The 27231-nt window shown below is 51.2% G+C and overlaps 1 protein-coding gene across 1 annotated transcript; it reads right to left on the bottom strand.

Annotated features, from left to right (window-relative positions):
* Positions 1–1362: 1362 nt before the first annotated feature.
* Slc13a2 (solute carrier family 13 member 2) lies at positions 1363–25061 on the bottom strand. Its single transcript, XM_085695439.2, has 12 exons — positions 24810–25061; positions 10673–10801; positions 8780–8916; positions 8484–8683; positions 7476–7647; positions 7230–7352; positions 4782–5000; positions 4516–4604; positions 4092–4213; positions 3088–3249; positions 2371–2508; positions 1363–1920 (listed from the first exon to the last, which is right to left on the bottom strand). Exons 1-12 carry the CDS (start codon positions 25044–25046, stop codon positions 1753–1755), a joined length of 1896 nt encoding a protein of 631 aa, XP_085551565.2. The 5' UTR covers positions 25047–25061; the 3' UTR covers positions 1363–1752.
* Positions 25062–27231: the final 2170 nt, after the last annotated feature.

Genomic DNA, 27231 nt, shown 5'->3' with positions numbered 1-27231 from the left:
GGGAGGCTTGGACAGTACCTGCATGGCCCACCAACTCTGGCCTTAGCCTGGTTGGTGTCCATCTGCCCTGAAAAAGGCAGGACCAGGAAGTCCACTTGCCCCTCTGAGCAGGGCTAACAGGGTCTAGAGTTGAGTGGGCCTCAGATGGATTTGGTGGCATTCAAGAGGCTGAGGAAGGAAGATTACCTTCAAGGCCAGCCTAGTCTACATCGGGAGTTCTAGGCTAGCCTGGGATACATGAGGAAACTATGTCTCAAAAACTCAAAACAACAAATGAGCAGGTAGTTGCTTGTGCCCTGTGAAGCCGTCCCCAGCCAGGCCTGGGCTTCAGGTACCCGTAGTAGCAGAGAAGATCCTTCTCGCCACCCTCCTGGGAGCCCACTGCGTTGCTGGGGGATAGTCCCCTGAGGCCTTGGGGGTGGGCTCACGTGGTTTGTGGCTGTACTTCATGTGTGGGGAATGCCAGCTTGTGTGTGTGTGGCGGGGGTAAGGGCAGAGTCACTTTCTTAACACACCTCACTCCCCCTGGATGCTTGGCATGTTCTGTCAGGATCCATGTCCCCCAGAGACAGCCATATTCTTTCCTGGCTGCTCTCCCTACGGGTCCCCAGCTCTGTAAAGACGGTGAACAGGATGAACGCTTTTTTTGTCTTCACAACTGATTCTCCCTCTGTTAATATCTTTTTCTCTTTCCCTCTACTGCAGAAGGGAATTGGGTAAGACTTAGGAAAGTCCACAAATGAATCCCAGGCTTACATGGCACCATCCGCACTGAGAGACTTAGGACAGACACACAGACGCAGCGATGGACTTCCAAACTGGGTGAGGTGTTGATGCTAGAATGGATGGTTGATGTGCCATCCATCCCCACCTTGCCAGACGCTGGTATCTGGGGTCTATGAGAGTGTCGCGTGGGATGGGTAAGGAGGCAGATTGCTATATACTGTCTGGCTCTGGACTCTGAAGGCCACAGCAGGTTTGAGCCTGTTCCCGTGTGCCTATCTAGGTGTCTTATCTATCTTCCTGTGGGCTACCATTTTGGATGAGGGTCCATCTTTCTGAGCACCCTGGCATGGGTCAGCCTGTCTCCTCCGGTCTAGCGGGACCGGTTTTTCCAGCTGGAGGAAGGGTCGGTGAGGAATTGGCAGGGGCAGAGGGTTTTATGTAAATGTCCAGGGAGTGCTCTGGGAACGGGGAGGCCGGTTTTCCCAAAGGCACGCAGAGACTGGCAGCTCCCAATTAGCCGCTGGTGAAGTCACTGCAGCTTTGCTGGGTGGCTGCGCCCACTCCAAACGGCCTGGCAGGGGTGAGAGACCTCTGCTTCCAGGCCCTGAGAGCGCCGGGAAAATCACCCACCCGGACTCTATTGAAAAAAATCTTTAATGAACTTTGGAGTTCCCGCTCCCAGGCGCCTCCAGCCCAGAGTTTCAATAAATACAGTGCAAATAGGTCTGGAGGTCTAGCTGGAAGATAGAGGGCGGGCGCTGTCACCTTACATAAAGCCACCCAGGCGTTCGCAGGCCATACCACACACGCGCGTCCCCGCACGGCATACGAAAGCACGAGCATCTTCCTTTGTACCACAGAGAAACAGCATACACACGATCTTTGCAGACACAGGAATACACGATTGCACATGCGCCGGCCGATTCTCCAACACTGGCCTTGGACTTGGCGTTTGGAGCGCCCTCTCCTGGCTCTGAGGAGTGGCACCAGTGGGCTTTCCCCAGCAGAACTAGGTGGTATCCTAGTCTAAAGGCCTGGTTCGGTGGAATTGGGCAGGCTGGGAAAGCATTGGCTTGAGTTGGAGTGGGCCCAGGATGGGAATTTGTCCAGGTTGAAGATGGAGAAACTCCAGCTGTTGATGGACAGCGTGATAGTCAGCACCCCGATGATGTTGAGCAGGAATCCGGCCCGGGCCTAGGGTGAGGCAAGCCAATGTGAATCAGAAACACACTCCTCAGCTCTCAGGGGTGCTTAGGACCCCTCTCATCAGCAGAGCCCTTGGGAAGTCCTGCCTTCGGTCTAAACTGCAGTATTAGGCAACATCTTTGTCATTTATTTGACTGCCCATCCTAACAGGGAAGGTGGGAGTTCCTTATAAGCTTCTGGGGCTCTGAGCCTTGTTTTCTCTTAGGCCACTTCATTAAGTGGGGATGCCGCCACCCCTGGAACTTCTGAATGCCCCCTCCCTTTATTTGTGACCTGGGACTGCAGAGTATAAAGATGTCAGAGTTCCTGCCATTCCCCCAGCCCCAGGGCCAGATCTTCTCTGGGAACCTCAGGGTCCCTCAGCTGCGTTATGGTGCCTTGAGAGGGAGAGACAAGGCAGGTGGTGTGCTAAGGCATTCCCATCTCCTAGCCACTCACCATATCGGACACTTTGAGGCCTCCGAAGGAGAAGGCAATGGCGTTGGGCGGAGTGGCCACAGGTAGCATGAAAGCCAAGGAGGAAGCCAGGGTGCAGGGGAGCATGACGTAGAGGGGGTGAAGGCAGATGGCTTGTGCCTGGAGAATGACAGTGGGCACAGTGGGTCCTGGTCCCGGCTCCGTGGGGAGCCCAGGCTTCTTCACTTTGAGGGGGCTACCATGCCCCTCCCCCCTCCGGTCATGAACCCCATTCCTGGGCAGAGTGCTCTGGGTGACCTGGAGAGGGCCCCTTGACCTCTTGGAGGAGATAAATGTGCTGCCCTGCCCTGTGGGGTGTAGTGAGGGGAGGGGCCCATAAAACCGATCTCAAAGGGGCTCAGGAGGTGTCATCAAAGACTGTGGGGACACGCCTGAGGAGGAAGGGGGCTGGGGACGCTCCAGGGAGCAATTTTACCCCCATCACTTCTGGAATGACCAGAACAGGGATTGGGTGGGGAGGTGGGTGAGGCCTCTAGTCAGCCCCACTGGGATACTCAAAGAGTGATGTCACTCGGGACAGGTGACTCAGGGGCCAGACGGCCTTGAGTTCAACATCTGGAACTGGGGGAAGCCTGGGAGGTGGTTCTCTCCGTGCAGAAGAGGAGGTTTGGACCAGCCCCTCTGAGGAGCTGCGGGGTAGAGAACAGGCAGGAGGGCTGCCTGGAAGAGTCAGCTCACCATGGAGGCCAGGATGGGCAGAAAGAGCGTAGTGGTAGCCACGTTACTGGTGCACTCGGTGAAGATGGCAACCAATAGGCAGAGGATGAAGGCCGTGGCTGGTGGCGGTATGTGCTCCAGCGGAGTCAGCTTTTCTCCCAACCATTCAGACAAACCTGATTGCTGATGGCAGAAGGAGGCGACAGATAGGAGACAGAAAATCTCCGGGGTCCCCAGCTGCAACTCTGGGAGGCCCTGGCCCTGCCCACATCTCCACGGCCTTCAAGTCAAACAACTCTGAAGGAAGTTGGTGCCCAGTTAGGACCAAGGGGGCTCCCTGCTGCTCCTTGGGACCAGTGGGATTGAGGGGGAAGGTTCTAGTGGGAAACCTGCGATTTGTGAGTGTGAGTACCTTGCTTTCCTGGCTCTCTTGAAGCTCCTGGATCATCTGAGCACCCCCCCTCCCCAAGCCTTAGGGCTGAAGGGACCTTGCTTTTGGTGGTGGCGATGGAGCTTGAAGAGACTGGAAGAGGCTGCTTGGAAAATGGGCAATTCCCAGGGTCTGTCCCCACCCACTGTCATGCCAGGCTGTGGGACCTGATGTTATGCCCAGCGCTGAGTTCCTGTCTCCTCCACATCAAGCAAAGTGTCTGGCACAGTCTGTGGATATACTAACCACAGACCCAGGAATCTCCTACATCAGCCAGGACCCAGGGGTCTAGGGCTGCAGTATCCTGAATCTTTCTGCTCTTTTGGATGGAAGGTCAAGAAAAAGACGCTCTGGTCACTGGTACACTGTTATCTGTCGCCCCCTGGAGGCTTCATCTGTTATGGCATCAAGCCAATACTAGCTTTGTGGGTTTTCAGGCCTATCGCATTGGCTTCAAGAATAAGTGGCTGGTGTGCGGGTGGGGAGCATCGCTGAGAGAGACCTACTTTCCTTTGGGCTTCAAGAACCCAACTGGGGAGAGGTACCTAAGGCTGGTGAGGGACTATCCCAGGGTTTCCCTCAAACAGGCTCTCACCTCACTGCCTTTGGCCAGGGCAAAGCCCCCACCCAGCAAGATCAGGATATTCCAAGGCATCTTATCGTTCACTGTCTTCCAGGTGAGGATGGCAGGAGGAGCCTTCAGCTTCCCTGGTTTGTCTACTCCCCAAGCAGACAAGGGTGGTCACCAAAAGTCAATAGGCCTTCCCTCCCCTCCACTTGAGGCCTTCCTGAGTGGGTTCCTATTAAGTGGGTTCCTAGTAAGCCAGGTTGAAGGGAGTCCCTCAGTCTCCATCCCTGTAGTATCCCACCTCTGTCCCTGAGTCCCTGTGCCCTTGGCAGGTCACTCCAACCCCTCTAAGCTTTGCTAGCTCCTGTTGGATGTGGTAGAAGGCAGTAGGCTATATGCCTGCAGGCAGGGCCCTCTGGAGACCCTTCCCGGTCCCAGTCCAGGTGCTTACTTGGGTCCTGGGTCAGTCCTGGGACCTTGGAGGGGATGAGGAACATAATTAGGCTGATGAAGATGGCCACTGTCCCATCTGATGCCAAGCTGTGAAAGGGGCAAGAGGGGAAGACTGAGTAAGGGACAGAGAAGGGACCCCACCATCAACATGCCTGGTGATATCCTGTCCCCGCCTCAACTCCCTTCCCACCCTCCACCTTCCTTTTCTTCCTTTCTAGTTCAGAGTCCCCGGCAGTCTCCCCTCTGCCCTCTGGCAGGTCTCACCTTTGGCCATTTTCATTGGCAAAAAGCGTGTCACCCCAGCCTGGGAAGAAGCCTGGTTCTCTGGTGAACCAGAGCACCACCAGGAAAACAAAGAGGACAGTGACAGTCTTTTCTGCAAAATTCATGGGGCCAAGTAGCGTGTGCTGGTTCTTGATGACCTGGAAGGCTGCCTTCTTTTGTTCTTCTTCCCCTTCCCCAAAGCCAAAGTTCTTCCGGAAGCTGCAGGCAGAGGCAGGGGCAGTGTGTGAACGGTCAGTCGTACCAGGCATGGGGCAAAATCCTTAGGTCCTGGCTTTACAGTTAGGAGAGTCCAGGACCCAGAGGAGCATCTTGGCATAGTTGCCCCCCCTTCCCCTCAGACCGGGTCTCATATAACCCAGACTGACCTTAATTCTAGGCATACATTATCATGCCCAGATTATGTGGGACTGGTTTCACGCATGCTAGGAAAACTCTCTTCTGTCTTACGTTTCTAACCCTTTGTTTCGTTTTTTAGTTCAAGTTAGTCTTCATCTCCTGATCCTCCTGCCTCAGCCTTCTGAGTGCTGGGGTTATGGGTGTGTACCACCAGGCCTGGCTTGGGTTTGTGGTTTTTCTTCAACAAGGAAGCTGTATCTTCCTTGTCTTCTCCATTGTCGCCCTTGCTCTGAAGGGTCTCTTGTGCTGAGCCCTTTGCGCCCAGGGAGAGAGAGGGCTGAGTGGCCCAGACTCCAAGTGTCCTTTTGGTCCTGATTCTGAGCTCCCCTTTCTGTTAACATTCCGGGAACTTCTCCCTTCCCTCATGCCTACCCTGGCTGTCCCTGCCAGCCTCAGCAGGGACCTTCATAGTCCTTAGCTGTTCAGAAGGCTTTGCCTGCCCCCTTATGCTGTCTCTTTACCTTGTGCTGGCATTTCGCTTTACACTTGGGTAAATCTTATCACCGGCTGGTCTGTGAGTTTCTCAGGGCAAAGATCATGTCTCACACATCTCTGGCTCCTCCAGTACCCGACACTGTGCTGACTTCATCAACTACTCCCTTGCTTCACACCAGCTCCCAGCCTTAATCCAGTCTCCTTGCAGCTGCCCAAGTGATTTGTTCAAAGTACACCTTAACAACTTGTTGTGGCTCCCCTCTGCCTGGAAGGAATGGGTGAATAATGGCTCACACCCCGGTAATACTCAGATCACCACTTTGGCCCGTGTGCTCGTTGACATCACTAACCGATTGCAGACTTGAGTTCAGCTGAGTCTTAGCAGGGTCTCTGACTATTTTACGTCACTTTGGGTTCTTAAGACAGGATATTATGTAACCCAGGCTGGCCTTGAACTCACGATCTTCCTGCCTCAGCTCCCCAGGTACTGAGATGACAGGTATATACCACCATGCCCAGGTACCCAATACTTCTCAACATAGGTCTCTAAACTGGAATGAGGAGTAACTCAGGGTTGCACGAAGATAAAATTTACCTCTCCATCTTACCCTCAAGGACAAGGTCCCAACTCTATGTGGCACACAACAAAGTCCTCTGTGATTGTTCTCTGACAGCTTCTTGCACTTCAGCCCTTGGGAAGCAGTGTTTTCAGACACACCCAGGGCTTTCTGGCCTCTGTGCTTCTCACCTCTCCTGTTTGAATACCTTTCCCCACTTCTAACCCTGGCTAACTATCAGTCCTGCAGGAATCAACTGAGATTTCATGTACAGGAACTTTCTGGAATGCCCACTCTCTGTGCTCTCCTCTCTGTGGCCCTCATCAAATGGAGAATGGCAAGGATAGAGACTTTGCCTAAGGTGCAGGAGTCCTAGTGGTCAGCACATGGGCAGGCAAACAGGAGGACCACCTCAAATGCTTCTCTAACTGACTGTGCTCCATGTGGAATCCCCAAGTGCTCACCCAAGGACCATGGAGCATTATGGGAAGGTGTTTGACTGGCGGGGGTGGGTTGGGGGTACCAGGAGATGTGGTTTTCAGGGCTGGAGAGATGGTTACTGGCTAAGTAAGATGCTTGCCATGTAAACATCAAGATCTGAGTTCTGGCCCCAGAATTTGAATGTAAAAAAAATGGAGCTAGGGATGCAGAGACCAAAGGCTCTCTGGAGCTCATTGGTTAGGCATCGTAACCTGGATGAGTTCTGGGTTCACTGAGAGACCCTGTCTCAAAAAATAAGGGGAAAAATGGTTGAGGAAGACAGCTAATGTCAAACTCTGATCTTCATACACATTCATATAGACATGTGCACCTGTGCATACATATGAACACACATGCACGCACACACGAGACATGACTTTCAATCCCAGGATTCACCATTTCTCCAGACTCAGCTTGCTCATTCCATTGCATGGCAGACCAGTCACTTAGAGGAGAAGGGGGCTTCTCATGGTATGGTCCCCCACCTTGTTTGGATGCATCAGAGGTTCCTGGGGCACAGGTAGGGAGCTGGGTTTCTCTTACCTATGGCATCACTTACTTGAAACCCAGGAAGAGGACCTGCAGCCATATCCAAGCCAACAGCAGCAAGATGACCATGGTGGGGAAGGCAAAACCAAACCAGGAAGCAAAGTTGATCACGTTGCCATTTTGGGGGAAGAGCCTGGTGAAGGGGACATGGGTTACTGTGTGACATTGTCCTTGAAACTGCCTGGTCCCATTTTCACCACAGCAAGAGTGCAAATTCCCCATTCATCCTGCCCTCCCCCTCTCCCCTGGCACTCACGAGTTCATCTGGCCTTGGAGCACCAGGTTGGGGGTAGTGCCTGTCAAGGTGGCGATGCCCCCAATGCTGGCCGAGTAGCAAATGCACAGACTCAGACCCTGGTGGAAGCGGCTATACTCCCGAGTCTTCTGTGTGCTGGGCTCTGAAGAGGCCGAGACAGCCTGTCCATTATCTGCCAACAAGGGAAAGAAAGCTCATGGGGACAGGTGCAAGATGAGTTGCAGGAATCTTGGCTGGGTTCTGGGGCCTCCAGGGCCCCTTGGTGATGGACTTGAGTTTCCAGGGGGGACAGAGACTATGCCCAGATTCCAGCATTCTCTGGAGCTTTGGGTTGGGAGTGTTCTCAGACACAGTCCCGTTCACCTTCTCTCAGGAAACAATCACAAAGAAGCAAGAGGATTACCTAGCCCAAGTAGGAGGGATGAAGCCCAGAGCCCTTCTTGTTCCCCAGACTGCAGCTCACTTCTCAGCAAACTCTTGGATTGCTATGATGTGCTAGCCCAGGTCGCTTAGCTTTGTGCTCATTGTTTATTATTGTTGTTGTTGCTGTTTTGATGGAGCCTAGGACCTTGCACATGCCAGGCAAGCACCCTCCCTTCAGCTACATACCTAGCCCACAATTAAATGTTGGCATTTAATATTTTTGAGACATTATTATTATTACGTACAAACACATACATGCACACATGCCACAGTGCACATATGAAAGTCAGAGGACACCTTGCAGGAATCAGTTTTCTCTTTCCACTATGTGGGTCCTGAGGATCAAACTCATGCCTTTAGGCTTGGTGGCAGGCACCTTCACCTCCTGAGTTATCTCAGCAGTCTCCACTTTTTACAGCCGAGAAAACCTCAGGAATATCTGGTCATGTCAGTCACTTGCCTGTCTCTTTTCCCATGGGCCTTTCAGAATGGAAGCCATGTCTGGTGGGGGGGTAGGATCTGCTTCAGATCTGGGGACAGGGACTGCTTTAGGTCTAGGGACGGAGTCTGCTTCAGGTCTCTTACCGAGTTTGGTTGCCTCCTTCTGGGGACTTGCTTCTTGGAGCTCAAAGGTAGGGTTATCACTGCCTTGCTCCACATCCTTTTGTGAGCCCTGAAGCTGCTCCAGGACCGCGTGCCCGATGGGCACCATCATGGCTGTGGTGGCTGTGTTGCTAATCCACATGGAGAGGAAGGCTGTGACCAACATGAAGCCCAGAAGCAACCTACAGTCAAACAGACAGACACTCCGCCATTCCAGCTTCCTTCCAGACATGGGATGCCCGTATGTTTCTCCCACCCTGGATCCCACACGGACTCACAGGGCAGGCCGCACTCCAATGATGAGGAGCACTCGGAGGGCGATGCGCTTGTGCAGGCTCCAGTGCTCCACAGACACGGCCACCATCATCCCCCCGACGAACAGTACGTTGGTGTCGTTGAAGTACTCTATGCAGACCTGGGGAGTGGGGATGGATCTGAGATGACTTATGGGGACCAGTCATGACATCCTCACAAACTGGTATTCCTCTGGGACCTCAGAACCAAATGGAAATGGCCTTTGGGCAATCGAGCCAGGCTCCTGTCAGACTCACTGCTTTTCTTCTCTCTGAGAGACTAAGAGACTGTAGCCTGAACAGGTGTGCTTCAAGCAGAGCACGGAAGATAATTCCCCGGCTCTTTCTGGAGAGTACGTGTGGTCTCTACCAGTATCATCACCATCATCTGAGACTTGTTACAAACAAAATGCTCAGCCAGGCCTGGTAGCTCTACTGAACCCCAGGAGCAGGAAGAGTGTGACTGAGCCAGCCTGGGCTGAACAGCAAGACCCAGTGTTAAAATGAAGGGGGAAGAGAAGAAGGTGGGGAGGAGGAAGAGAAAAAGAAGAGAAAGAAGGGGTGGGGGAGGAAAAATGAAGGTGAGATGAGATTCCCTTTTTAGCTCCATCTTAGTCAGGTCAGAGGGAGGCCCGTCTTTCTGTTCTGCTCCTCAGTCCAGGTGGTTCTGGTGCGGTTCAAACCGAAGAGCCATTACATTAGAAGTATAGAGTCGGGAGCTGGAGAGATGGCTCAGCAGTTAAGGGCACTTGCTGCTCTTCCCGAGGGCCTGGGTTCGGTTCTCAGTGCCCACATGGCAGCTCACAACCATCTTTAACCCCGTTCCAGGGGACCCAATGCCCTCTTCTGATCTCCGAGGGTACCAGGCACAAATGTGATGGTACCAGGCACAAATGTGATGCATATACATACATCCACACAGACTTAATACACATGTGTAGTGCATACACCTTCAAAAAAGTATATACAGCCAGTCCTTTCTTAGGCTTTTGTATGTGGGATCTGCATTCATGGATGAGGCAACCCCTGTACAAGAAATACTCAGGAGGAAATTATATCTGTGCTGAATGTGTACATGCTTGCCTCTACATTGCTGTCTTTAAAATTTGTTTTACATCTACTTATGTGTGTGTGTGTGTGTGTGTGTGTGTGTGTTTGTGTGTGTGTATGTACCATGGCTAGAGTGTGGAGGTCTGAAGACAACTTGTAGAAGTCGATCCCTTCTCCCACTAAGTGGATCCCAGGCATTAAACTCACGGTGTGAGGCTGGGCAGCAAGTGCCTTAATCTGCTGAGCCACCTCCTCGGCCCTATGTTCTAAACAATACATTATGGCAATCATTTACTCATATTGGGTACCACAAGGAAGGTGTGTGAGTCTCTATGAAAACACTACACATCTTAAGTAAGAGAATTGAGCATCCTGGGACATCCAAAGGGTGTCTTATATAAAAATTCCCGCTTTGGCTCTGTGGATATGGAGACAGGTGACGATTTATCTTTTTGTTTGTTTTGACAGGGTCTACCTAGGTAGTTCAGGTTGGTCTTGAACTTAAGATCCTCATGGTCGGCCTCTCAGTGCCCGACTTGCAGCAATGTGCTAGCAGGACCAGCTACTGGGGGAGTTCTTCAGTTGGCTTTCATTGCCCCCCTCCAGTTGCAGGCCTTGCACATCTCTGGTAGGGCTCATTCCTCCTGTTGTGAATGAACTCGCACAACAGCCATGCATGTTGATACTCTCTGCCTCCTAGCTGGCTGTCTCCCACACCCTCTGCCTTCTTCCACAACTTTGTGAAGTGGTGTCCTTGGTTCCAAGGCTCTAGTTAAGATCTCCCCATCCCTTCCCTGTAGCCTTTCCTCCTGTGGATGGGGTGCTTACCTCAGAGGCATCCATGATACCCATCAGGGGGAAGAGGACGATGGGGAACAAGGCAGTGATAGCCAGGGGCAGGGCCTCGGTACACCACATCAGCGCCATGAGGATAATGGTGTAAGCGCAGTAGGCTTCCTGTGGGCAGGAGGAGAGAAGCAGACAGAGGGGTTAGAAGGTATAGCTACCTCCCCTTCTGCCCTCAAGAGAAACCAGGCCATTTGTGCCAGCATGAGGAGAGCCTGAGAATACTTGATTCCCAAGTTCAAGGTTCCCATCTCAAAATGGAAATAAGCAAAGAAGAAAGAGCTAGAAAAGTGGCTCACTTGCTAGCATGTTCTAGCATGTATAGGGCATTGTGTATAATCCCAAGCACCATGTAGCCTGTAAGCCTCAGCATTCAGGAGACAGAGGCGAGCTGTATCCTTGGCGACACAAGGTTGAGGACAGCCTGGACTAGACATGAAACACTATCTCAGGTTTGGGTTCATTCATTTGTTGTTGTTGTAGTGGTTGTTGTATTTATTTTGAAATAAAGTCTCACTGTATAGCACTGGCTAGCTCCAGGCTTGCTATGTAGACCAAGCTTGTCTTAAGCTCACAGAGATCCACCTGCTTCTGCTTCCTAAGAGCTGGGATTAAAGGTGTATACCACCAATGAGACCCCATCCCAAACAAAACAAAACAGTGTCCTCCTCTTGTCTTTGACCTTGGAGCTGGGCATTATAACAGGCCTCACGTAGTTCAAGAAGACTCCAGGGAGGCCGCGAGAGGAGGGGGTGGAAAGCATCGCCCAGGACCTTGATCCTTTCAACTCATGCTTGTTTCTTTACTGAGTGGTTCTTGGTGGGAGTCAAACTTGTGCGTGCTAGCTAGGCAAGCCTTCTGCTTCTGAGCTCTACCCCAGGACAGCTTGGTGACATCTGGATCCGTGGAGCCCTAGTTTTGAAGCTAATCTTGTCCAAGGGAAGGGATCTCCTGGAATTTTGGGAGGCTGAACATCTGCCTCCTGCTGGGGCTGCTCGGCACAGAAACCAAGGCGCGGTTCACTTTTTCAGACAAGGTGAGAGCATCTCCCATCTTTGCATTGTGCAAAGAATTTGGGGTCACTCCGAGGCACAGATTTTGAGTACCAGAAATCTCCCTTTCCTTCTTTAGGTCCACAGATCCTGATCCTAAGCCTAGGCTAGACGGAGGCCAGACATGGGCCCAAGACATCAGGGGTCCAGCCTCCTTGTCAGATCCTCTCCCGGGGCCAAAGAATGATTAGCCAGAGGGAGGCCTCTGGGCAGGGACACTGCCCAGACTGTTGACTGAGGAAGGAATGGGGGGGGGTGAAGCTGGGGGGGAAGGGTGGTGGTGGTGGGGTGTTTATAAGCTGTGGGCTGGGACTCTCCTTCCTTACCCATCCAATTGTTTGCCTTCTTTTACCACTAGGCTCACCCTCAGCACCTGCAGCCTTGCAGCCTTAGTGTTCTGATGCTAGGGGGAGAGTTTCTCTCGTGGGGAGTGAGGAGCAGAGGCCTGGGGGATGAGGAAGCTGTTATTGAGCAACTTTTAGGACTTCTGTTAAAAACATAAGCACCATTAAGGTGGGTGTGGAGGTCTCAGTTTATGGAGGTGCCTGGAGATCAAGTGGCTTGCTCAAGGTCTCAGGACAGCCAAGGAGTGGCTGAGTTAGGACAGGCATTAGAACAGGCACTCGGGTTGAGTGGCAGGATTGCATAAGGCCGAGGGTTCCAGAGAACACGCCCTGAGAAACACATAGGAAGGTGCTCTTGGAGCTGCACTGGGTGCCACGCTCTTGGCTGTCTCTGGGCAAGCTCTCATTTGTTTAGCGATGCCAGGAATTGATTGAACACACTCAACCTCTACCCCTTCTAGCATTGAACCTGAACTCATTAGCTCAGGGGTAGGGCCCCCATGACCCTTGACCAGAGATCCACCTCTTTCCTCGACCAGCTGGTTTCTGCTGATGCCAGTTTTTTCTAGCTCCTCTGTACTTGGTTGGACAGACAACTGCTTACCCACCCCTCAGACTAAGGACAGGTCATCCCCTCTGGACCCTCGTGGCTCCAACCCTAGAAATGTCTGACCAGAGACAGAAGGAGGTTAGGGGTCAGCACTGCTGATTCCAGAAAAACTGCCCTGCTGAGCATCCCAAGCCGTCTCCCTGCCAAGTCCCATGACCGGTGGGTTTGAAATGCTTTTCAGTAACATTCAGTTGTTCCTTGAGGTCCCAAAGGCTCTTCCCAGTTCACAGATGAAAAGAGAAAGACACGGTCGGGTGGTAGTGCTTAATCCCAGTACCCGAGAGGCAGAAGTAGGCAGATTTCTGAGTTCTAGGCCAACCTGGTCTTCAGAGTGAGTCCCTGGACAGTCAGGGCTACACAGGGACCCTGGCTCAAAAACCAAAACCAAAACAAAATGAAAACAAAACAAAACAAATCCAAAAACCAAAACGAAACAAAAAACAAAAAAGAAGAAAGAAAGAAAAGAAAAGAAAAGAAAAGAAAAGAGAAAGATGCAGATTAATTAGGTCAACATGTTAAAGTCACACAAGTAGTAAGTGGGCAAACCAAGCCATCTGGCTCTTGAACCCTGGATTTTACCTTCCACCTGTGCTCAATTCTTCCCCTTTGTGGGACCCCCAGACTTCCTGTGTGGAGAGGCAGAGGCATGGAATGGAGGACTGAAGCCACAGAGACACCTTATCAGGGCCTGCCACCTCCTGTGGCCTGGAATTATCAAGGGGCTTTGCTTTGCTGTGCATGTGTGTGCGTGCGTGTGTGTATGTGTGTGTGCGCGTGGAGACTACCTTGTTTTGGGGGCCAGGTTTTCTCACGGGCCTGCAGCTTACCTGTAGGCTAGGCTGGCTGTCCAGTGAGCCCCAGGGAACTCACCTCCACTTCCCCAGCACTCAGATTACTAGCATGTGCCACAATGCCTGGATTTGTATGTGGGTGCTAGGGATCAAATTTGAGTCCTCATGCTTATATGGTAGAACTTTACCAATTGAACTATTCCCTGAGCCCTCACCCCATGCCTGTAACCTCAGCCTTTGGGAGGCTCTTGCCACTCTCCTGCCTAAGCCTTCTGGTGCATGTCATCACACCCAGGGAAGGTGCTTCACTTTTGAGGCCTCATTAGCACACTGTCAAGGTGCTGTCTGGAGTGTGGAGAGCGCCTGTCTGTTTAGCACGTGACTCCCACCCTCACCCTTGATGGCCATTTCTAGCTCCACCAGGGTATTATCTCAAAGCCCCACCTTGACCCGGGCGGCTTTAGCCCTAGGTCCCCATTCCACCTCCCTAGCAGTCCGCCAAAGCATAATGAACCTTGCTGGCTTGTTCTTCCTGGATTATGGGTTCCCAGCTGGGACATGGAATCCTGGGGACCCATGAACTTCGATGGAAGAACTATGCTATCTCTTTGGGAGCGTCCTGTGAAGTCTATGAGCATAGCCAACAAAGTCAGCAGATATTGTCCTGGCTCGCACATGGCTCCACTGTGAATCTTCTACACCGTACTGTTCAAACCGATGAGCATTCGCTAGGTGCCATACCTTGCTACACCTTACCATGAAGTAACTTACCTTACCATGAACACTTTACCATACATTTCCAGACATCACCATACCTCGCCACATCTTACCATACTTTACCAAACTGTGCCCCATCTTACCATCCCTTACCGTGCATTGCCGCATCTCAAATATTTTGCCACACCTTACCAGACTTTACCATGTTTTATCATACCTTACCATATTTTACCAACCCCGTACCATCCATTACCACATCTTACTATACCTTATTGTACCTTACCATACTTTGCCACGCTTTACCATACTATACCATACCTTACCACACCTTATCATACTTTGCCACACCTTACCATACTTTGCCACACCTTATCATACTTTGCCACACCTTATCATACTTTGCCACATCTTATCATACTTACCACGCCTTACCACTCCTTCCTGTACCAACACATGTTCCCACAGCTTTCTATATCTTTCTATACCTTGTTCTCAATGTATGAACATTTTGTCTTTAACTTTGAATTCAGTGTTCAACAAATAAAAAGAGGCATTCAACACTTCATTATAAAGTAGGCTTTGTGCCAGCATGGTGGTGCCTCGTATTTGCATGGTAGGCAGAAAGGTCAGATTTCAAGGCCATACTCAGGGCTATATGAGACCTTTACTCAAAGCAAAAAGAAAAAAGGAAAAAAAAAAAAGAAACAAAAAACGGCCAGAAAGATGGCCCAGTGAATAGAGAAACCTGCGGTCAAGCCTGACAACCTGAGTTCAAAACTTAGAATTCACATGGTGGAAAGAGAGCCAATTCTCAAGTTGTTCTCTGACCTCCACATGTACAACACACATGCGTGCATACACACAATATATAAACAGAGACATATGTATAAAATATCTCAAAATCCAAAAGCAAAAATGTAGGTTTGTGCTGGATGAGTTTGCCCCCGTAGACATGTGAAGTGTTCTGAGGATGTCTGAGGCGGGCAAGGCAGTTGTCTGCTTTAGCTTAGAAGTATCTCAACTTAAAACAGGTGTACGGCTGGGCAGTGCTGGCGCACACCTTTAGTCCCAGCACTCAGGAGGCAGAGACAGGCAGATTTCTGTGAGTTCGAGGCCAGCCTGGTCTACAGTATGAGTCCAGGACAGCTCGGACTACACAGGCAAATTCTGTTCTCAAACAAAACAAAACAAAACAAAACAAAACAAAAAAACAACGAAAGGAAAACAGGATTATGAAGCAGAGGCTTATCTGTATGGTTTTCGCGTTTCATGTGCAAGCCTTAGGGATCTCAGGGATTTTCCTGTCTCTAGCACCACACAGTTGGGATCACAGGGCACCAGATCTCATTACAGATGGCTGTGAGCCACCATGTGGTTACTAGGAATTGAACTCAGGACCTCTGGAAGAACAGGCAGTGCTCTTAACCTCTGAGCCATCTCTCCAGTCCCTGCACTTGTTTTTCAACTCAGGCACTGGGGATCTGTGACTCATTTTCCCCAGCAATCCCTTCACACACTGAGCTGTCTCCCTAGCTCCTTGTCATCATTATTTTGGGGGACTTTGTTACAGATATTTTGCTTCTGAGACAGAGTCTCACTAAGTTATCCATGTTGGCCTCAAACTCTGGGACTCAAATGACTTCAGCTTCCCAAGTAGCTGGGACTATAGGCATGTGCCCCCAGGCCTGACTCTGTTACAGATATTGGATTGTAGCTACCAGACACTGGACGCCTGCCCACATCAGTTCCAGCAGCTACCTCCCAGACTCAGCTTTATTGCTGTACATCTTTGAACAAGTCACTTAACCTCTCTTGGAGTTTTTTTAACCCTAAAAAACACCACGAAGCGTTTCCAGCCATATATGCACGTGTCTCCTTTATAGGAAGAAAAGGGACAGTTTTTCTGGTGGGGATAGGATAGGGAGGAAGTGGGGAGCTGGTATGGAGGTGTGGAGGTGGGGTGCACCTAGGACACAGAGGGCAGGGTTCATTGGAGAGTAGCTTTGAACTTCTAGAGAGCCAGGTGACTATATGAGGCACACACGAAAATGAGGGTGCCAGAGAATCCAGGGCAGACTCTGGACCCTGGGGAATAGAAAAGGCAGGGAAGGGAAGGGCTGTGGATGACATGGCCTTTACCCATCACAGACACAGTGCATGCAGCACATGGCTCTGAGGCAGGAGCAAATGCCCACAGTGTCAAACGTGTCCCTGCTTGTACCTCCTGGGGATTGAAGGTTAACTTGGGGTGGAGATGGTTGGCTTACAGCGGGACATTTCCACTGTCCCTGGACTCTAGAACATGGGGATGCTGCTGGTAGGGTGCAGGGACATTCTCAGGGCCTGGAGCAAGCTGGGGCATTTAGGCTGTAATCTGACAAGCACTGCTGCAAAGGAGACACCAGAAGAGTGAGGGTCCCAAGGGGAAATGACCTCTCCTGAGCCCCCTACTGCTAGACTGGAGAAGGACTTCCAGGGGCTGAGATAGGCAGAAAGGTCAGGTTCCTGGAGATGTATGTACTTGAAAAGAGTCCTGTCTGCCTCGAGAGAGGTCGAGAACTTTATCTAGAAGACAGGACCATGGAAATGGGAGGCCTTTGAAGGACAGAAGCAGGGACAGTAGGGTGCCAGCCTGGAGTTTTAATTACCTGATTGTACAAAGGCCGGGAAAACTTTGGCAGCAGAGACTCTGCTTAGCACAAGAGGTTCTGGGCTCCGTCTCAGCCCAAGAAGAAAAAAGATATAATGAAAAACAGGAGAAAAGGAGGAAGGCCGCACAGGTGCTATGGCGGGCATGTGAGAGCCTTTGAACACACATGAGGGACCTCGGAGGGCTTCTTACCCTGGGAGGGAACCAGAACGCCTTCACACCTGAAGAAGCCTTGCATTTCCTCAGACTAAGCTTTTAAAATGTACAAAGTAAAACAACATAGAACTTTGAAGAAAATGAACTACACTGAAATGAAGAGAGAACTCGTGTGTGTGTGTGTGTGTGTGTGTGTGTGTGTGTGTGTGTGTGTGTGAGAGAGAGAGAGAGAGAGAGAGAGAGAGAGAAAGAGAGAGAGAGAAAGACAGAGACAGAGATCCTTCCTTCCCAGGAATAACAGGCAAATGTTAATTGCCCAATACCTTTGATGACCGAATAGATGAATATCACAAAGGGGACAATGGCCAGTTCAGCTATGAGAATTTGTCTCCGAGTCTCTGAAGCACCTGGCTCAGAGCCCTATCCCTACATCCCGCTTCTTTAACTCTCAGCAGGAGTGTGTCCTTTTCCTGTCTCCCATTTCCAACTCCAGGCTAGCCAGAAACAGCCAAGGATCACTCCACCAAGCAATGACCCTGTGTGACCCTCTTCTTGACCTTCCCCAGCAGCCTCCATGAGGGGCACCGGAAGCCACCATCCACTCAAAAGCCTCCCATGCCCTTGCCTGTCTTTGAGGCTCTGCCAAGTACAGTGATGGCGGCTACAGCCTTGTTCTCGTTTGGGTGAGTGCCATTTACTTGGTTCCTCTTGGCTTCTTCACTCTACCTTCCTGGAACTAGAGAAAGTCAGCACCCATCTTCTCTCTCCAACCCCTCCACTTTCAAAACAAAGCTCTTTCAAAAAGAAGGGTCTGTTGTTCCAAGTGTAAGCATCCTTGGCAGGTGTGAACATCCTTGGCCAGGCATGAACATCCTTGGCCAAGTGTGAGCATTCTTGGCCAGGTGCAGGTCTGGGAAAGGCCATGTGCACTTATATTTTTCTTGATGTTTTTGAGACAGGGTCTCAGTATGTAGCCCTGACTGTCTAGGAACTTGATCTGTAGACTAGGCTGGCCTCGAACTCACAGAGCTCCTTCTACCTCTGACTCCCGGGTGCTGGGATTTAAGGCGTGCACCACCATCGCCTGGCTGTACCACCACACCAGGGTACATGCACAGTTTTGATTGCAGAGCAGAAGAAAGTCTGATTCCAAATCATTTCCTGAATACACTGGTAGGGACAGGCAGCCAGCGGCCACAGCCGAGCTGGAAGTCCTCTACGGGTCTCACTCACGTGCTAGTGGATGGCTTTCTCAGCTCCGGGCTTAGCAGAGGCTCCTAGGATGCTAAGGATTCCATCAGCCTTACCTTGCCATTGAGAAGATGTTAGGGTAGATACTGAGCTGGGTAGCAAGTGGTCACTATGGGAACTGAAGGCAATTCTGTAATTCTTGATCGGCCACATTCCAACTCTTCACAGTCACAGAGTTTTAGCCAATCACTTGAAAAATCTTTTTTTTTAAATATTAATAATAGAATGCTTTTTTATATTTATTTATTTATTATGTATACAATATTCTGTAGGCCAGAAGAAGGCACCTCATTACAGATGGTTGTGAGCCACCATGTGGTTGCCGGGAATTGAACTCAGGACCTTTGGAAGAGCAGGCAATGCTCTTAACCACTGAGCCATCTCTCCAGCCCCCTCACTTGAAAAATCTTAAAGACAGCTGTGCCTTTGTCAGCTCTGCCCCCCATCCCCACTTCTGCCTTTCCCTTTCTCCTTGTCCAGGTCTTTCTGTATTGCTCAAGGTGGTCTTGAACTCCTAGGCTCAAATAACTGCCTCCTTCTACCAAGTTACTGGGGCTTCCAGGACATCGGATTGAAACAGTGGGCTCACAATGTCACAGGCTTTTTGTTTTGGTTTATTTTGTTTTTGTTTTTGTTTTTTGGTTTTTTTTTTTTTTGAGACAGGGCTTCCCTGTGTAGCTTTTGGAGCCTATCCTGTAACTTGCTCGGTAGACCGGGTTGACCTTGAACTCACAGATATCCTCCCACTTCTGTCTTCCACAACCAGCTGCCACAGGGTTTTTAACAAAGCTTTGGGGACAACTCCTGACATCACGGTTTGTGCCTGGAGCCAGGCCTGCTGTGTCTGAGTGGACTCAGTCAAGTTGAGTGAACTGGCAGTCCCATAGCCCTCAGTGAAGATGTTCCTTATGGAAGCCCAGGGCCACCACCCGCACTGGAATCAGGTTTTACCATTGAAGACTCTACCTCTCTTCCCACAATGTTTCTAGGGGCGCCGATGAGCCAGGTCAGGTTTTAGTAATCAGGGGGTAAAATCTATGTCAGAATACTTTGTGTCTTTACCTCAGGGACCTCCTGGCTTTGGGGAGGGGGTGACTCCTCTTTCAAATCTTCCAGGCAAAATTTATCTCCATCCATTCCAGGTGCCACTATCTGCCACTCCTGGGGACCACAGCTCACCACTTGGGGTTGTGTGACAAGACACGTCTCCCTGCTTCATAGACAGGAGGGTCTGAGGCCCTGGTGGAGCCACAGCTCCTCTGAGCAGCTGTGGGAAAGTGGGCTGTCCACACAGGGCCCAAGGCCTTCTGCGCCTCCGGGAGCCAGTGGCAGACAGGAAGTTTGTGGAGTTTACGGAGCCCTGGAGATGGGACACCCTGATGCTGGCTGTAGCATCTCCTCCTAGCCGTGGTGTTCAGGTCTGTGGATAAGCAATAGCATACGCTCCACACGTGCGCGGAAGTGCCCTCTGTTATCTACCTGGCTCCAGAAGTCATGCTCTATTCTCTGCACCCTGCTTCCTCAGAGAGTGATAGAGGGTCTAAATTCCTTGTACAGATACCCTCTGCCTTTGGGCCTCGGCTTGTCCCAAGGATGCTTATCACCAGTTCTAAAGTGCACAGGACTGTGCATCCTGTGCCCACGATTAAAAATGCTGCTCTCTTCTGTTCTTAGCAGAGACATGTTTGTCTCAGTCGATCTCTGACCAACATGGCACCATTATTGTTTTTTGGCAGACGATCATTTTGGGTTCCAAGAGGCTTTTGCATTTTTGACTGACATTTATAGCGACGTGAGCATTCTGTTTACTCCTTATTGCCTGAAGAAAAAAGCCCCCACTTCTTCCCCAACCTCACAGGCCTGCCATAGGCTGCCTTCTCCCCTCCTTTCTGAACTTGATCATCCCAACATTGTAATGGCGGAAGCCCCTAGCTCAGCACTGTTGTTTGCCCCGTCAGCTTGCCAAGCTCACCCCTGCATCACCCCTGCATCACCCCTGCATTGGCCCTTTGCACCTGCTACAGGTTCTGCCTGGACAATTCTTCACCCAGAGCTGGGTTGATCTGGCTCTTACTGCCACTCTAGTCTTAGGGTAACTGTCCACTCCCTGGGAGGCCCTACTTGAGCCCTGTACTGAGGGCAGCTCCTCCCCAGGCCATATATGGAGATACCTGCCATACTGCTTCCACAGCTGGGGCAGTACATTTTTGTGTGTGTGTGTGTGTGTCCCATGTCATCCCTATAGGAAAGACGGCTCCTCCACATCCTCTCTCCAGAACACATAAACGGTGCCTGCCACTCACAACACTGAATACAAGGTTTACCCGTAAGGGAAGAGATGGGGAGGAGGTCTCTGCTGGACAGGGGTGCTTCTGCTTGCAGGGCTGAGCAAACGCTACACTGCAGGCCCCGTCAGCTGTCAAAGGTGACAGCAGTTCAAGAGGCTGATGGTTGTTCTTTCCACATAATGGCTCTTGCTGGTCCCATGCTCCCCCTTTCCTGCCCTCAGGGGGGCCTCTAGCAGCTGTGGCTTCTCAGCCCACTTGGACTCCTTAGGAGAAGTCACTGCCTACTCCGAGCTCATTGGCTCCCTCGCTCCATCTGTGTGGCACAAACACGTGTCTCCTCCTTTGGACCCCAGCGAGGCTGGGGGCAAAATATCTGTATTTTTGTTCAATTACCCCTGGGAAAAAGTGAGGGTGTCCCTCTCATTGGTGATAGAATGAACGTGAAACTCTTGACTGGGTGGCCGTGAACAAGAAAGGCTTGAGAGGAGCTGTAATGGGAGCCTCTCCAGACAGCTTCAGGCAGAGACCCCAAGATCAGATGACTGTCTCCATTTTTCCTTTCTTTACAGATGACATTGAAAACAAATTACATCATCCCTCTGGACCTCAGTTTACATGTCTGTGGAATGGAGACAGTAGCAACAGCACAGCTGAGCAGAGGCCTCCGTGGGAAACAAGTGAGCTAAGGCTTCGAGGTGCTTGGCCCGATGCCGAGTGCATAAAACACATCCAATAAATGTTAGCTATTTTATTACAGTGGGCTGAACTTCGGTGGGGGCTTTCCTTCCCGTGTTAGGAGCCAGAGCTAAGAGGCTCAGTTTTACATTTGGGGGCTAATTACAGAGAGCAGTCTCAATAGGAATTCAGGAAATGTTCCCTCTTTGCCCAACATCTCTGATACACCCGACCACGGGAGTCTGCAGAGAGTATGTCAAAGTCCTTGCTTCAAAAAATAGGAAGAAAGTAAAGAAATATACACTATTTTTTGAGACAGAACCTCATCTTTCCCAGGCTAGCTTCAAACTCACTGTGTAGCTAAGGATGACTCTGAACTTCTGATTCCCCTGCCTCCATGTCCCAGCTGCTGTGATCACTGGAGGATGCCACCGTGATTAGTCTCTGCAGTGCTGGGGTCTAAACCCAGGGTTTCATGTATGTTAGGCAAGCACTCTCTATCCACGGAGCCATAACCCCAGCCCCGGACACACTCTTTTAAACAGGGACTTTTCTGTAAATAGAATGCCGGAGCGACTAGTGGGACAGAGGGCTTCTGAAACACATGTAAGTGGACCAGTAAAGCAGGAGAAGAGCAGATCTGGGAGGAGGAGAGCCCAGACAGGAGCAGAGAGAAGGCGTCGGCAGCAGAGGTGGGATGGCGGGAGTGGAGTCTGAGCGGGAGGCTTGCCCGTGTGGAGTCTCGGGACCTTGGGTATCTTAAGTTCAAATTGATTTCTAACTGTACTGGGAAGGCTGTATGGAGTTGGCAGAGGGTCTTGAGGATTACCTGACAGTAGGGTGGGAAGTGATGTCAGGAAGGCAGGGTCATGTGAGACAAGACAGGGTAGAGAGACTGCCCAGGGGGAGACGATGTCTTTCAGAATACAAATGTCCCTAACTTCTGACAGTTCCTGGTTTTAGGAAGGTGGAGAGGTGAGGAACTGATCTTTCCCCAGGCTGGAGACTTGTGGTAAGATCATCTGAGGTGATAAGGGGTGTTGGTAGAAAGCCACAGCTCCTGGGTAGAATGAGGAAAAGGAACAAACCATGCCTTGCCCCGAGCTGCGTGGCAAGGCTATGATTAGTGGGTGGGTGTTAGTGGGTACACTCCGTGTGTTTTCCATTTGTAAACGTCTTGACTTAGAACGAGTTTACTGGCATTTGATCCAATCACAAATCGGAAACATATGCAGCGTGTAGAGGGAACAGTGAGCACACAGGTCCTGCTGGTGTGTGAGCAGTTGGAGGAAGCTGAACCAACCAGAATAACCTAAGTTAAGGCTAGCATCGAAAGGCGGTAGGTTGAAACAAGTCTCAGCAAGACTGTGGGAAGAGCTTTCTGGAGATGGTGGTCTGAGCGTCAGGCAGGTTGGGGAGAAGCAAAGGTTTCATATAGAGAAATATTGTGGGCCACGTGACCAAGTTAGCTGGCTCATACAGCTGCAGAGGTTTGCAGTCGGATCCCAGATGAGGATTTGTGGGCATAGAGACACTTGAGGGTGGCGGGTGGGGTTCTTGTTTTGTTTTTGAGGCAAGTTCTCACAACTCAGCCCAGGCGGCTACTGAGCTCACGATCCTGCTACTTCAGCCTTCCGAATGCTGAGCTTAGAGGTGGGCGCTGCCACACCCGGCTAGCCAGATGCTTTCCAGATCATAAGACAACATACAATTACCTGGCCAGAAGTTGGGAGGGGTAGGGGGGGGCACGGGAGGGTTGCTGGCAAACCTGCAGAGTCTGATGGAGAAGGAGTCTGGGAATGGCATGGGAGGGAGGAGAGGCAAAACTAGGTGTCCCCAAAGTCAAGTGAAGACAACACAGCAAAGGGGATGTGGCCAGCTGAGACAAACCCTGCTGCGGGGTTGAGGAAGGTGAGCATGGGCCTTGGGTTGGAACCCTGGAAGCTGATGGGAATTTAGATAGCAGAGTCCGAGGTGTTGAGAGAAAGAATATGGGTGTGTGTGCAGGCAGGCACACTCTGAGGCTTGCTCTTGGGGGCGGGCATCTCAGAGAAGGAATGAATCTGAGCTAAAGGAAGCTTGTTTGTTTGACGTGAGGCGCATAATAGCTTGTTTGTATGACGTGAGGCACATAATAGCTTGTTTGTATACTGATGGGCACGGTCAAGCAGGGAAGGCGAAATTGATCACACAGGGTTAGAATTCCTATGTGGGGTGGGAACCCAAGGTCCAGAGGTGGGGACAAAGCCCGGGGTTCCTAACACAGTTCCTTCCCACCAAGAGGCACAGCTTCCCGTACCAACTCAGGCTTTCCCTACCCTGGGGCAAAACAGGGAATCTTTCTGAACTAGGTGTGCTTCTCCCGGGATGGTGGCGGTGGTGTCACACGGGTTCCAGCCGGTCTGGAATCTCTCTGATAGATTCCCGGCATAGAGACGCCACCGGTTTGGGCCCGAGAAGGTCATCTCAAAAATCAGGCAGGCTTTATTCCTAAGCAGGTGTTAGGGGCCATATTCTGCGTCTCCTCCCTCAGAGATAACATAACCCTATCTGTAGCAACAAGTAGTGGCTCATTGGGTAGTCCTGGGGGCGTGGGATGGTCCAGGGCCAAGATTCTGTATCAGCCTTAGAGACCGGGCCACACCTCCAGTTCTGTCTCTCTCAAGCCGTACCGTTTGCACAGGCAGCTAGACGGCAAAGTTAAGGTATGAGACCCTCCTGGGGGCTTCCTTCCCAAAGCTCCAGGATAATTTCGCTAAAATTTAGGAATTTCTTGTTAGTTTTGGTATTGCTAGGGGTCAAACCCCGGGGTCTTGCATGTGGCAGGCAAGAAAGAGCATTGCTACTGAACTATATCCCCAGGCTAATTTGAGATTTGTTATTTAATGTTCATTTCCTTATAGAGGAACCCAAGAGGGCATATGACCCAAACTCCACAGAACTGAGTTCTGACCTACCCTCACTTTCCTCTTTTGTAAATGGGACAAGGGGACCTGCCTCATAGGATGGAGAACAGGGTTCCTAGGTGCACTCAGTACATACAGGCAGGTGGTGGGGTTCAAATGAATAAGAGCAGGGCTATGCATAACTTCCTAAAGTAGGGAAGAAGGCAGGAGCCTTGTGCCCCAGCCGTGTGACTCTTCCTCAGTGGCCCACCTGGAGACTACAGGTCAACACTTACTCTGTTTCTTCCTGGGTTGGTACAACTGCCTGAGGCCAGCTTCCTCCCGTCCTCCCTCTCAGAAACTGGCTATGCACTCGCCTCTTCTGTCCCTGGTTGGCACTAAGTTCAGGGCTGAGTGGACACACAGCAGTCAGAGAAACGCATCTGCCTGTTCCTGCATTTCCTTTATGCAGCTGCTTCTGTTCGTCAAACCGGCAGGCTCCAATGCACCTGAGCACTTTACATAGGGATTGGGTGCGGAATGAACCCACCCTTGGCTCCCAGGAAGACTGGAAGTAGTGGCTTCACTTTCAGGGGAGGGGAAGTGAAGAGAAAAGTAAAGATGCCTCCCTTTGGCCCCACTGATCTCTCCCTCGCCACCCCTAGAGTTACCTATGCTGAGTGAGACCCACAATCCTTACCTTAGTTCGGACAATGATTGGCAGAGGCAACAGGAAAATGGGCAGACATAGCACAATCAAGTAGGAACGATAGGCCCAGAGGACCTGCCAGCAGGTGGCCATGGTGAGGACTAGCCAGTCCGGGCTGAGGCTGCCAGAGCAGCCGCCTGCAGTAGCCACGAAACTGAAGGACCAAGGAGGCTGTGCACAGCAGGTGGCCCGGGGCAGCTTATATAAAGCCAGCTGAGTGTTAACCATTGACCCACCCTGGCAATCAGAGCGGTTTTTGGAATCAGGAGGTGGGAGTAAGGAGGAGGGACCGCAGGAGGAGTAACAACCAGGAAGACTTAGTGGGGCCAGGGAGGGCAAAGACGAGAAAGAAAGCTTCAGGTTACTGAAGGAAAGCCCGGACTTCACTCCTGCTGGGCACAGAAGCTGCTGGGGCACTGGGCTGGTAGAGCCCTCAGTCAGGGTTGGACAGGGCAGGAGCCAAGTGCCCTTTTCAGCACAGCCCACCTCTAGCCTTTGAATCCCCCAAGCCAAGTTCTCAGCTGAGCAGTTGACACATGACCCTTGGAGCTCGGCGTTGGCCATACCCTGCCTACCCAGGCATCCCAGCCTCAGGAGTTTCAAAGCCTGAGATCAGGACTGGGAGGCCTGGGGCATCTGGCTAGCCAGCAAGCAAGCGTGCCCCCTCCTCCTAGGAGTCTGTCAAAGCCACACGTTCTTCATCCCCTTTGCAGGAGACTGGCCCACTGACTTATCCTAGCCGCTATCCGCTTCCTCATTCTGCAGAAATCTTCTCTTGTGTATGTTGAGCATTGGTGTGTGATAGATAGACAATAAAGATTAGTTTCTTTCAGAATCTTCCTGGTCCCCGCCCCCTGACTGCTAGGGGAAAACCACAAATATTGCTTCGTATTCTATTTACACATCTAGCCATTCTACACACCAGCCAGTTACTCAACAAAGCCTTTGGCACCAGTCATGGTCACTGTTTGCTGTTAAGGATAGAGAGATTAAAATGCTACATACGGGGGCATGATGTCCCCAGCGTTAGTTCAAGCTGGTTGATGGACTGTTTCAGCAGCTTCACAATCCACTGGGTGTTACTGTTCTGTTTTATAAGTGGGGACACTGAGACCTGAAGACACAGAGCCAGGCAGATTTCAAATATGTTTAGTGAGTGCCCCAGGGGAGGTACCAACCCACTGTGGGAGCTTGGGGAAAGAGTGAGCACTGGAGACACCCCAACAAGGATGTCTGGAAGAGGACCTGTGTGGGTCCAGGCTCTAGAGTGGAGTCACAGGGCAGGAGGAGGTGGGGCATAGGACATAGCACAGATGGGCAAAGTGGGACTTAGAGAGTGGGGAGAAGGCCAGTGGGTGTGCTGGGGTTGGGCGGGTACATATTGTGGTGTGCTACATTGTCTCTCGGGTGCCCCATCCCTCCTGGCCCCATACTGCACACAGTAGGTGTTTGGTGGGTGTTTCTGATAATATCACAGTGTGGCGACCTGTGGGTGACCAGGTTAAAAAGGTAGGATGCTAGAAAGACTGTTTTAGGTGGGGGCCTGTAGAGCCGAGGACAGAAAAGTCACATGGTGCACCTCAGAGGGTGGGGTTGTCGGCTGTCAGTCATGTTTTGAGGCTGTTAGGCCACCAAGGCATCCCTGGAGCCAGTGGGGGTCTGTGCAAGAGACACCCCCAATGCCTTGCAGGGTGATTGCAGAGGTGCAAATGGGCTCAGGTTGCAGAGCCAGGCGGGATGGGAAGTTACAATAACACAAACTACAGCCAACTCCCAGCTCTGGCAACTCCCGCAGAGCTACCAGAGTGAGCCAGAGGCAGGAAGGAGACAGACAGACAAAGAGACAAAGAGTCTCAGATGCGCAGGACAATATCCCAATTCTAGTTTTCCAGAAGGAAGCCTCTCCCATGGCCCAGGGCTCTGGAGGAGCCATCACAACTGCCAGGCTGGGCTCTCTTCCCCCAAGAACAACATTTACAACTTGTAAAATCTGTATCCTAATTCTCCTTCATACCAGCATAGGCTCGGAGCAGTGGGGTTAATTGTCTAGGGTCACACAACACGTGAATTAGTGAAGTCAGGTTCATTTTTCTGATATCACCCATGCCCTTGGTTCAGCCGTCTCGATTGCTCTGGACTACTTTGATGGAGCTGGGACAGAACTCAGTATTTCCAAATTAGTCAGCTACTGCTTTTGGTTTCTCCCAATAACTCTCTTCCATGCCATGGACTTTGGGGGCCTTGGCTGATCTACTTCCTTCTTTTCCTATTTCTCCTCCTCTTCTTTTGGTGTGTGTACATATGTGGGGGATTAGGGGTTATGCATGCACGTGTGTATAGACACATGTGACCAGAGAGCAACCTAAGATGTCATTCCTTAGCAGCTGTCCAACCTTGATTTCAGAGACAGGCT

The sequence above is a fragment of the Myodes glareolus genome, chromosome 9 (assembly GCF_982192425.1).
Source record: "Myodes glareolus chromosome 9, mMyoGla1.1, whole genome shotgun sequence".
NCBI classification, from domain to species: domain Eukaryota; kingdom Metazoa; phylum Chordata; class Mammalia; order Rodentia; family Cricetidae; genus Myodes; species Myodes glareolus.
This window is presented reverse-complemented; position numbering and strand designations above follow the sequence as displayed.